This window comes from Uloborus diversus, chromosome 2 (assembly GCF_026930045.1).
Source record: "Uloborus diversus isolate 005 chromosome 2, Udiv.v.3.1, whole genome shotgun sequence".
NCBI classification, from domain to species: domain Eukaryota; kingdom Metazoa; phylum Arthropoda; class Arachnida; order Araneae; family Uloboridae; genus Uloborus; species Uloborus diversus.
The window spans coordinates 179,990,611-180,003,028 of NC_072732.1; the positions used below are offsets into that span (position 1 = coordinate 179,990,611).

The 12,418-nt window shown below is 30.5% G+C and overlaps 1 protein-coding gene across 1 annotated transcript in view; it reads left to right on the forward strand.

Annotated features, from left to right (window-relative positions):
• The first annotated feature begins 306 nt into the window (after positions 1 to 306).
• Positions 307 to 12,418, forward strand: part of LOC129217525 (neural cell adhesion molecule 1-B-like) — a 201,750-nt gene continuing 189,638 nt past the window's right edge. Inside the window, exon 1 of the mRNA XM_054851840.1 lies at positions 307 to 436. Within this exon, the coding sequence (XP_054707815.1) occupies positions 364 to 436 (73 nt within the window). The 5' untranslated portion in view covers positions 307 to 363. The remainder of the gene's footprint in view (positions 437 to 12,418) is intronic.

A 12,418-nucleotide genomic window follows, 5' to 3' on the forward strand; every position in this document is an offset into this window, starting at 1 on the left:
CCCTACCAACTTTCTCCGGAACTTCTCGTGCGCAGCCGTGCTGCCACATTCCGTGGTTTCGTCATGGGATGGGATATGAATCGGCTGCTCTGAGCTCGCTAGATCATTCTTCGTTCTGCTTGTGGCCGTGGCGCTCCCATCACTTGCGGCAACTTCAAAGAATCGCCTGCATCACTTTGAATCGGAAAGGTGTTGAGAACCGCTTGAATATGGAATGAATTGACAGATAATTTGCCGTTTCATCATGCTGGATGAAATTGTGATTTGGTGAATTAAATGATTGTCAACATTAAAATGTAGTTCAGATGAATTTATCTAAAGCTTAAAGTTATTGGTTTCCAGAGATATTTACAATATTGAACAATGTTTTTCAGCATTGGATTACTCTTCGTGTTTGTACGGTTCCCCTCTGTGAATTCTCTGCATAATGGAAGTGGTAAGTGGAATATCTTGTTCATGTTTAATAATATTGCTTATATATTGCTATATTGAATTATAGTTATAGCATGATATAATTTTTATCGTGAACTATGTGCTTTTAAATAGGATGATGATTACTTGTAAATATTAAAAAAAGAAAAAAAAAACGAAATACAATGTCTTCAGCGGTAAAGCTACCGAGTTCATTTTTTTTTTCTCATCAAGAAATATTTCAAGGTGGGAAATGAAAGATAGACAGAGGGTGATGATCTCGTATGTAAATTCATATTATTAGTTTTGTATTTTCATTGCCTTTGAATTTATATTGTTTACACATCTGTAAAATTTGCTAAAATCTTAAATTTTGATCATACAGTAATTGATGATGTAATGCTTTGGAGTTTTAAGAAACTAGATGAAATTTTAGCATATGAGCTATTACAGAATCCATTGTGAATCGTTATTGAAAGACTAACAACTGTAAGATAAAAATGTTAAGTGTAATAACTTTTTTTTTTCTGTCAGATTCTTGCATTTATTTTTATTTTGTTTTGTAGTTCGAAAACACAGTATTTCAGCTAAAATCCGTTTTTTAATTTTGAAATGAAATACATTTACTGTAAAGCTTCTTACTTTTCTGTCAAACTGTACAAAATGGTGTTAAAAGGTAAATGTGCTAATGGAACTATAGGAAATTTATTGTACATAAAGAATATTGTTTCATCAGATATTCTGATTTTCATATTTATGAGGATGACATTAATAAACAACTCAACGAAAAAATTAAGCATAAAAAAAGAATGAATGCTACTTATCTCAAATCAAACAAAAATGTTATCAAAAAAGCAAAAATTAGAACATTCCATTTTAAGGTAAGACTTCAGATTATGGAAAAATGCTAAATTGTTCGCTAGAAAATGTTAGAGATAAATAATGCCTTCAACATTAAGTTTAAAACCGATAGTAAGAAAATGCAACAGTAGCTTAATTTACACCATTAAGTCCAAACATGTCTGGTGATATAGGCAATGACCTACCATATTGACAAAATAATTTTAATTTCAGTGCTTTGCCAAATTTTTTATGAGTTTTTGACAAAAAAAATTAATTATCTTGAGGATTTTTTTAAATCTTCATAAATAAAAGGTTTCTCTTAATTTTCTGTGACCCAAATTTTGTAGCGTTTTCGAAAATTATCTGGCCGGCAAATGAAACAGTGTTTTGTAACTTAAAACCAGAATAGTCAAAGTATATTTTTCTATTGATTTTCGATTAACTTTTTGCTGATAACTTTAATGCTTCTATTACCAGGTGAGAAGGGGCCTCTTTCTGCCTTTCTTTTATTAGATAATAAAGACGCATCCTCACGTGTCCTGATGATAAAAATTTATTTAGCGCATTACTTTTTTTAAGCAATCAGGGATGGCTTTTTTTATTTATTTACTGTAAAAACACTTATTTTCTCGAGCCGTAATTTTTGTGAAGATGAAGATAACAGGGATTTTGCTAGCTGAAAATTTCGCAAATTAAATATGAACAGAATTACGTGCTTAAAAAAATATTTCGCATGGGTTAAATTTTCGCGATTACGACGGGCTCACGAAACATCAAATTATGCAAAAGAAAGTGTTTTTTCGTAATTCATTCTTTTAATCCAGTGGTTTCATATTCTGCCGTATCCCTTCATTAGATATTTTAAAATTTTGTAGAATTATTTTTTTTCTCTCACTATTATCCAAAAACAAAGAAGAATCAGATCCGCAATCTATTTCGTGACAAAGCGTGATCTTTGCACACGCAGCTAAAAGAAAATTTACAGGAATTAAACTTTGAACGATAAGCAATGGATGGTGTGTGCGAGATTCCATTTGGTCAGAAGATGGCAAAATGACTTGTCTTAAAATGAAAGGAGGTGTAATAAAAAAATTACGTGATGAAAAAATTGCCATGGTTATTGCAAAAGTTTTTTTTTTTATTGCAATAACGGCTACAGAACATACGTTTCTCTCATACTTAATATACAACTACTTACACATTTCTTTTGTCGTTTCAAGCGAAATATTTTTGACAAAGAAAAACCATTTTTTTAACATTATCCTTGATTTAGATACCAATAATCAGTCAGAACCAATTACTTTTTTTTGGGGGGGGGGGGCTTTGCAAAATTATATGCGAAATTTTTCTAAATTGCTGTTGACTTACATTGGTAAGTTCAAGATTGTTTGCCACACATGTTCAATAAAGAATCGATGCACATGTCTCTGATTTACAGAATGGTTCTTGTATGGGGCAAACTTCAGTAAATCTATGCGAAATTAACTAAACATTTTAAACAGTTTTGCAGAGTTTATCTTTACACACCAAAAGCTTCTGGTAATTTTTTACAACACTAATAGAATATAAATGAACTTGAAAATAACATACGAAAACCTAGGAAAATGTTCAAAAAATGACTTATACATTTCTAAAGCAAATTATACGAAATGTATTTCACCGTGTTATTATGTTTTCTTTCCCCAATCATTCACATTTATTTAATCCACTATCTTGATCTTAATAGCTATCTCCTTACTTATTTTATGAAATATCTTAGTATGAGTTTGCGGCGTTAACAAAAACTTACCGATGTACATCACTGAGGGTATAACGTCTTCCTCGATTTTAAGTCACTAACCTAACATTTTCATACACTACAAATAGCTGCAGGAATACGACATCCATGAAAACAAAAATGCGCTATATATATATATATATATATATATATATATATATATATATATATATATATATATATATATATATATATATATATATATATATATATATATATATATATATATATATATTAGGGTGCATCTTATTTTTGAAGATGTTATTTTTTCATGAGGCAAACTCTCATTTTGTTCCTCTAGATGAAAAAAAAATTCACATATCTTAAAAATAAAAATTGAATAAAATTTAGAGGTTGCTACCATTGCTGCAAAATTTGAAATCTAACTTTTTTTGCAGCGATTATTATAATATTTATTTATGTTATCTTTCTGTCATTAATTTTAATTAGTAATAAATTAGAATGTTACTGACTTCGAAATTATTTCATATTTTATTATATCATGTTAATAAACTGTAGCTACAATCAACTCTCAACCTCTTAACTAACTGTTGATTAGCAACTCAAAGAAACACAAGTTGTCAGTTAAGAACTCAAAAAGAAAATTAAAAGTGTTCTATTTCAATAATCAAAAACAAGATTATTAGAATCCATCACTAGATTTGCGTGACCTTGCTCTTGCTGATGATCCTTTACGCACGATTTCACTTCCAGGTGAGAAATTATTTCTAACTGAAAGAAAACTAGGAGGACAAGGTGAAATTGGTAACAAATAAATCTCTATTTAAAAAGACAACAGAACTTGCGTGAAAAGATAAAGTTTTGAAAGAAAGAAAATCATGAAGAATCCGAACCAACTGTAGTGAAAGTATTCTTTTTTTTTTTTAACCTTTGTTGCAACTGAATGTACTTTGACTGATTCTGAAGAACAAAAAATTGCAATAAGTTTATCAAGATTTGGTCTTTTGTTGTTGAAACCATTTTCACTTACAAGAAGGAAACTGTTGCTTCAAGTTTCTTTTATTTGACATCTACGTGTCATTTCTGAAGAGACAAACTCCAAATTGGTCTCTTTCTTAAAGAAACCTAAAAGAACAACTCCTCCAATGAAGCACTGTACAGCAGATGTTGTAGAACTAAAACCAAAGGAAAAAAAAAAGGATTTCATTACTAACATTAAGATTTATCACCATAAAGGTCTTTTCATCAAGTTTTTTTTGAAGATATATGTATTATCATGTAGTTTGGAGGATCAGCAGCAATCAGAAAAAAGCTTGCATATTTCACATTACTAGAAACAAAAGGGAAAAAATTACAATATTGGTGAATGTAAAAGACTGAAATTGTAAACCAATGATATGAATGTCGTAGTGGAACTTTTGCATGATTTTTGTTTGACATTACTGCACAGCATAGCAACCATGAAATGCTTATTATTTTTTTTTTGTATGTATAGGAAATAAGTATTTTTATTATGTTTCTACCGTAACCAACCCAAATTCATGTTGATGTCAAATATTGCAAAAAAATTGGGAATATATTTTTACTCTATTTTTTTCACAATGAACAAAATTTTAATCGCTGGTAGCAACCTTTAAATTTTGTTCAAATTTTATGAAACTTTTAAGTGGGTGTTTTTTCATCAAAAGGAAGCAATTAAAGGGGTGCCTCATAAGAAATTCAAAAATTCTTCAAAAACTGCATTGTAAGACGCACCCTAATATATAAAAAAAAAAAAAATATATATATATATATATATATATATATATATATATATATATATATATATATATATATATATATATATATATATATATATATATATATATATATATATATATATATATATATATAATAAATAATGATTATTATTATTTGAACTATAAATCCTTTTATCCAGACTAACTGGGACCAAAGGTAATCCTGAGAATCGAAAATCCAGATTCTGAGTAATATAGGTAATGTAAATTAAAACAAATTCTAAATTTGACACGCTTTCTAGTTACTGCAATAAATTTATAAACAAAAACAAGTTTTACGACACAAATTAGTAGAACTGGTTACAGGACAATATAATATACTTATTTAGAAGTTCACATCAGTTTTGAACAAAGTACTGGTCCACTGTTCTCTTTTTCAAAGACTAGTGACACGTAAATGAAGCACAGTCTAGCAAATAGCTTACCACTAACTAGCTGCATTGCTCGGCGTTGCATCATCTACCTCAAAAAATAAGAGTTGTGTCAATGGACGCGTGTTCAACAATAAAAGTTTTACAGAAGAAAAAAAAATGTAAAAGTTCCGTCAACTTGTAGAAAAGAACTATGTCATGTTTCAAAGTAAAAATTTAGACCTCTTTGGATTTCTTAAGAAATTTAAAAAATTAAGTTATTGTTACTATTACGGGTAAGCAATCCGTTTCACGTACTTCTGGTGAAGCCTCCTAAGGGTTCTCCCTCTCTCCCCATTAGAGGAACGTAAGAACCCTATGTGAATTCCTGAGCGTCAAAAAACCGGTGTGCTAAATTTGGCATAGATCCGGCAAAAACTGGATTTGCACAAGGAAAACTCGGTGGAGTTCTGCCTTCCATTGGAAGGCGAAATCTTCCTTTCAATACTCTTCAGCGTCAATGAACATCTGTGCCAAATTTGAAAAAACTTCGATGAAAACTGGGGATTTTTATGATGAAAAAACCTTTTCTGCGGTTTATCTTCCCTTTGGAGGGACGGAAACCACCCTCTGGAAATTTTTCAGCATCAAGTTTTGTATAAATCCGACTTAAACTGCGGATTTGTGTAAGGTTCATACACAAATAAACCTCCATTTTTCAATTCCCTACTATCAGTTCACACTCCCTATACATATTTATATATCTTGTTCAAAATTTCAGTCAATAATAAAATAATTTTCTTCATCGACTGAAGTTAAACTACATATTTTTAAACATGTAGTTATGGGCTATCCGGCTCTCTCTTGTGACTATACAAGCGGGAATTTGAAAGTTAAGCGAACGACTCAATCCGATTTCTTTAATTTTATATTTTTTATAAATATGTAAAATATGAACTCTAGGGGTATATTACAGGGGAAAATACCTTCAAAATCATACCTTGTTTGTGAAGCTTTATGTCGTATTGAAAAGGTTATAAACACTCTCACAAAACACACACACACACACACACTTTTGAAAATAGTATATTCTAGAATACCCTTGCAAGGTGGGCAATACAAAAGCTCAATTTTTATGCTTTTTTAAACAGCAAAAATGTTATTTTTTCCTTTTTCTTCGTTTATGAAGGACTTTGCGTTTTATATATACGTTATGTACGTTTATATTACGTTTGTTACTTACTATATAGATAGAAGCGAATGTTTGGTGTATTTGGAATTGCGTTCTTGCTTTCATTATTTAACATTATTATACGATGCAGTGAGAAGCAAAGGGATATAAATGGCAAAATAAAAATTTGGAGATAACCAGTACAAATAGAAGGTAAACCTCTCCTCTGTCTTGAGGAAAGATTTAGCCCTAGTAGTCCTGGCAGGCGCTGCTATACAGAATGATTTAGAAAAACGTTTTAATAAAAGCCTACCAATGACTTTATCTTTAAACGCAATTTACTCAAAACTTGAAAATGTCCACTTACATACCCTTGATTCTCACTGTCTCTATGCGTAAATATACAATTAAAAAAGACATCCGGGATTTATTTGAATTTTGAAATCTTGAATTCAAATTCTGTTTTTCGCAATCAGAAATTGCGATAGGACCCCGCTCGTTGGGTTTCATGTTTTTACGAATGAAATGGAATGCAAGAAGCCAATAAACTTGCACCCGTCTTATTCTGACTGGTGATTTTCAAAAATAGTTAATTTGAGTCAGATCCATAAAAAAGAAATGGTTATTAAGGTGCGGTAATAAAGATAAAGATTTTATAGCCGATATTCACTTGTGCGCTTATCAGAAAAATGTACAGCGTATGATGATGCATTATTATTTCTTATCAATTTTAGATAACGGAAATTAGTAATTTAAAAATTTTTCTTTAGATGAAGTTTTAGTGTTTAAGTTCATCTATATGTGTTTTTTCCTTAAAAAACGTAATTTGACAACAACAACAAAATAAACTTTTTTTTAATGCAAATTCTGCTTGCCCTACAAAAATTAGTTGAAATCAAACCGCAGATGATTCGTAACTGAGACAACATAAATTTTCCTCTAAAAAAAATAAAAACAATCGTCGTCATGACAATCGGAAAAATAAGAGCAAAATCAACTTCGGCCTGGTGCAGATAATAAGCAATCCTTGATTGCTCAGAAGAAAAATAATAATCATAAGAAGAAGAGGGAATAAATCTTCAACTTCATTCTGGAGATCTGAATACAGGAGATTCTACTGCATGTCAACCGAAAATCCATTGATGGGTTGATAGATATCAAAATATGATAATAATGAGATGTATGGCTAAAGTAATGTAAAAATAAAAATTTTCAGAGCGGTATGTCTTCATGAAATGAATGTTTTTCCATTACAGTTGTTAAAATAGCACCAGAAGAAGTTTTTACTTCAATGATCAAGTGTGGCATAGTTTCAAGAACACTATTTCATTAAAGCACGCACTTCGACGAATTGATTTTCGCCGCAAACATTTTTCGTCTTTCTTTCGTCCTGAAAAATGGGTCAAAAAAGAAGCGGGAATTCTGTCATGAAATATTGAACAGCATGTATGTGTTACTTCGTTCAGGAAGAACACGCTATTTTGCCAATGGATCCCCTGATTTTAAATTGGCTTGTAGGTATGTCATTTCCGTGACACCCAAAGCATGTCCGATCAGAGCTGTCAGAGAAAGGAGAGACGTTCATGCCATCATTGGCGCAAGTCTTGCTGTAAATGACACGAAATAGAGAAATTGTGTTTGCGAGTACAATGCATATTAGTTACAGCCGATAAGGTGATATAAAGGGAAAACTTTATATAGGTTAAGAGACTTTTTTACTTCCTTTTACAAAAAAGGAAGTACTGCATTCATTAAAAATATTTCACTCAAAGATCGACCTTAAATATATTTTGTTCATCCCCGAATGAATGTTGAGGTTTTTTTTTTCGACTCGACCACACGTGGATAAGTGCCTAAGAACGTATAGACACGCGAGGTAACCATTTTAACGATTCCCGAGAAAATAAACAACTAGTTTTCTCGTGACGTCTGTATTTACGTATGTATGTGCGTACGTGCGTATGTATGTCGCATAACTCAAGAACGGAATGTCCTAGAAAGTTGAAATTTAATACGTAGACTCCTAGTGGGGTCTAGTTGTGCACTTCCCTTTTTGGTTGAATTCGGACGCACCATAGGTGTCTTTTGCCCCTTTTTTGGGGGGGGGGAATCATTGTTAATTTCGATGTAAACTGAAGTGTGGTTATAATTTGGAGGACACTTGGCGATATATCGCCAGTCTTTTGGTCGCCAAAGGTCATGTGATGCACATCAGCTTGTTTTTCTTTCTATTTTAGCCTACTTTCTCGTAAAAGTAAAGAAGTTAAGAAAAAAAGCATGAAAAAAGGCTTAATGCATCTTAAAAATACACCCAAGAAACAAGAAAACGACAAAATTAATAAAATAATTAAATAAATATCAAAAAGTTAAAAATGAGAAAGTAGGGTTTTAGGGATGGGTAGAGATGTAAAATTTCTGGAAATTTTTAAGTGGTGGAATGAAATCGGATTTTTTCTGGAAAAAATGGAAAAGCTGACTTTTTTTATGAATAAAAACAGGGTTTTTTAATAGTATTGTGTTTCTTGGAACATATAAAGGAAACTTGAAACATATAAAGCATTAAAAAATATATGCAGTCCACACGTCTTCTTTTTCTGCTTGACAGATATACACATACAAGTAAGTTTAACTTTGAAAAAAAATTGCTTTTTTGCTTTAAAACTGGCAACTTTCTTGGTCAAGCATCAAAAATAAGTCAAATCATTGTTTATTGCATTCAGGTGTGTGGAAGTATCATTAGCAAATATTGGGTAAGGTGTGCCTAATCATAACAATTAAATTTTCTATTTCAGATCGCATTTGAAACTTGATATTATAAGAGTAATTATTGACTTTTAAACGTGATTGATATTTTATTAAAAACATTAAGTATAATTTCTCTTCCTTGCAACGTCTGTCAATCTTTACTGTTTGAAAATGAGAGCTATTAATTTTTGATTTTTTCCAATCCGATCTATGTCTAAGTCTAAATCAGAACTAAATTGGTTTTCCTTTATATCTCCAACAGAAACCCCAAACCAAAACTGCCAGATGGTTTTTAAAGCTGAACCAAAATTTGAACTGCAGATTCAGTTAACTATACGATCCGCTAAGCACAGTAGTAAAAATAGTCATACCTGCATTTTTGAACAAAAATGAGTTATTGTAACCAAGTTGTTCTCTGTTTCGTATTTTACTTAATGGATAAAATATTTTAGGGTCATTTGTTTAGACTATTAGACTATTTTTTTTTTTTTAATTCTGAAAAAAAAAAGACATTCGAATCAAACACATGAATGAGCCAAACTGCAAAACGCAATATCTCAGTTTGATATCAACTGTAGATTCTACTTTATGTTTAGCACGACAGTCATACATGTGGTTCGCACAATCAGCAGAAACCTAGTTCTGTGATTAAAGTTATGCCTGTTTGTTTCACGAAGAAGTAAAATAAATGCCTCACTACAGATATTGGTTTTTCTAAATAAGGTTCAATGTGGTGAAGTAACATTAGTAAACCAAGACCTCTATTTTTCTGAAAACTTGCAGGAAAAGCAATTTTTTTTAAGTCTTAAAGGAAAATTCATTGATGAACAAAGCTTATCTTATATTCATTCACCAAAACACACGTATTTTGGGGCTTCGAGGAACCCCTTATTAATGTAAGTATATGAGACTGTTTCCATAAGCTCACATCTTTTTGCATTGAAAAAATAGGTTCATTGTAATCTCAAAACACTCGTCTGTAATATTTTCTGTTATCTTTCCATTTTCAATGCTGTTTTTTTGTTTGACAATTTCTATCTGGTTGAATCTGTTTGCAGTATCGGGCGTCATTTATATTTTTTCATCTTGAAAATATTATTTAAAATTTAAACAAGCAGTTATAAGTAAAGCTTTAAAATAAATTAAAAAATATAATACTTAAATCGTGTTGTAAGGTTGGCGATGCATCACGATGTAGAAATTCCTACATCGCCCAGCCCTAATATATATATATATATATATATATATATATACTCACACATCTAATGATTCCCATAGTTGATATTATTGAGATAATTTTGAGAAGAAAATTATTTTTTTTTTTTTACTTAAAAAGGTTTAACATTTAAGGAAGGAGTGAGGAAGAAGAAAGTAGCATCATATTTTAAGTACGAAAATATTCTAATTTTATCACTTTTTGCAGAAAATTTCAATTAAAACTTTTTGAAATGTTAGAAAAAATCAATTTTTCAATTTTTTCGGACCAGAGTGGAAATAAACCCCTTCGGAAAAAAAACGTTTTTTTTTTCGAAATTTTCCTGGTTTTCTTCCGAATGTTTTCATTACTAGGGATGGGTAAAATAAGTGTTTGTCGGTCTGTCTTCCCCTCCCCTCTCTTCCCTGATAACATTCAAGTAAATATTTATTGTCCGATTTGAACAAACTTTTTTTTCCGAAATGTCTCCGAGATTACAACTCATTAATGTCTTTAAGCTTTTGATTTAAACAATTCATTGTTCAATTTTAAAGTTTTCAAAAAAAAAACTTAACATTAACGCCTGTATGGAAATTTAAGGCAAATATAAAATCCCAAACTTGAAGATGCATTTGCTTCGAACAAACTATGACGGAAGAAACTCTTGGCTAGAAACATGTAAAGAGCAGATTTTTTAATTTAACTATGTAAAGAGTATTTTTTGAACAATTATAAAACATTTTACATTTACGACAGTGCGAAAAAATATTTTTTTGCCGTCAAAGAACTGAAAATTATGTGTAGATTCTAAATATGTTCTCATTTTTTTAATTTATGCATTAGAAAAAAAGCTACCAATGAAAAAAGAAAAACAGTATTCCGTAGATTTAACATTGACGCGAGTGAGAGATAAATATGACCGAATCAAAATAAGATAAATTTAAAACGCATAAGTTTTTACCAGGGCTGTGGAGTTGGTTGGAAATTAATTACCAACTCCCAACTTCTGGAGTTTATGGTCTCCGTCTGACTCTGCAGCTTGACTGCACGAACAGTTTTCAAATTTATTTGTATTTTAATATAATTTTCTAATACGTAGCTTTCTATAGTAAATTCAGTACACAATCCTGGACTTTTATGTTTAAGATAAACAAAAGTTAAGTAAACAAGTAGCGGAAACAGTTTTTACAGCTTAAATATCTTTGCTGAGTTAAAACTGTATTCAAGGGAAATTACCATGCTTTTAAAATTTCGCATTTAGTTATGCATTTGTAAATCGTTGACTAAAGACAAGTATTTAGAAAATAATTTTCAGCATTTTTCAGATTTAAAAATTGTGTTTGCTATGAATATCATATGCCTTTTGATAGTGAACTTAATTCATGGTTTATGTATATCTGAGCATTTATACAGATATTTTCATTTTGGAAATATATTTAATTTTGTTTGGATTTTTGCGTCAGCTTTCAATAGTCACATAGTGAAATTATATACGTTTGAAATGTAAATAGTTTTGCGCATTTGCTTGTAAACTGGAAAGTTCATTAAATGCTTTCTTTAATGTATTTTGTATTGAATATAAAATCAAAATAGCTGGTTTTTTTTTTTTTTTTTTGACTCATAAATTTCAATACAGGTCCTCAAAGATAATAATTATAGCTACTCAGCTTAATCTGATTCAAAAATGTAAAAATATATTTGCTCTCAATTCTACATGTATGTACTTATGCATTTAATGTATGAAGTTAATAACATCTATTTCCTTAAAAATATTAATAAATCTCAGCTTCAGTAACTATGCAATACATCATAAAAGAAATCCATAAAACAGTAACTTTTTATACTTTTCTATTTAAACAGCGACAGCATAAATCACGGACATATCATTGAGCGGAGATTTATAGACATCACGTAGCGTTGGGATATAAAGAATATTCAGAGCTTCTGAGGGGAAAAAAAAAGTTATTTTTCCCCATTTTTGCTGTAAGTGTTTCCTGACGTGTGACTGGTTTCCGTAACAGTGTCCCTCATGATGATATTTTACCTGGTCGTATTTTGGCTTCATCCAGCGAAATTTTTTTTATTTTTGTGACGTTTCATCCTACACCTTGCGAGCGTGGTTGCAGTTTTTCTGTCAATATCCAATTGTGAGATTTGAAATTAAGT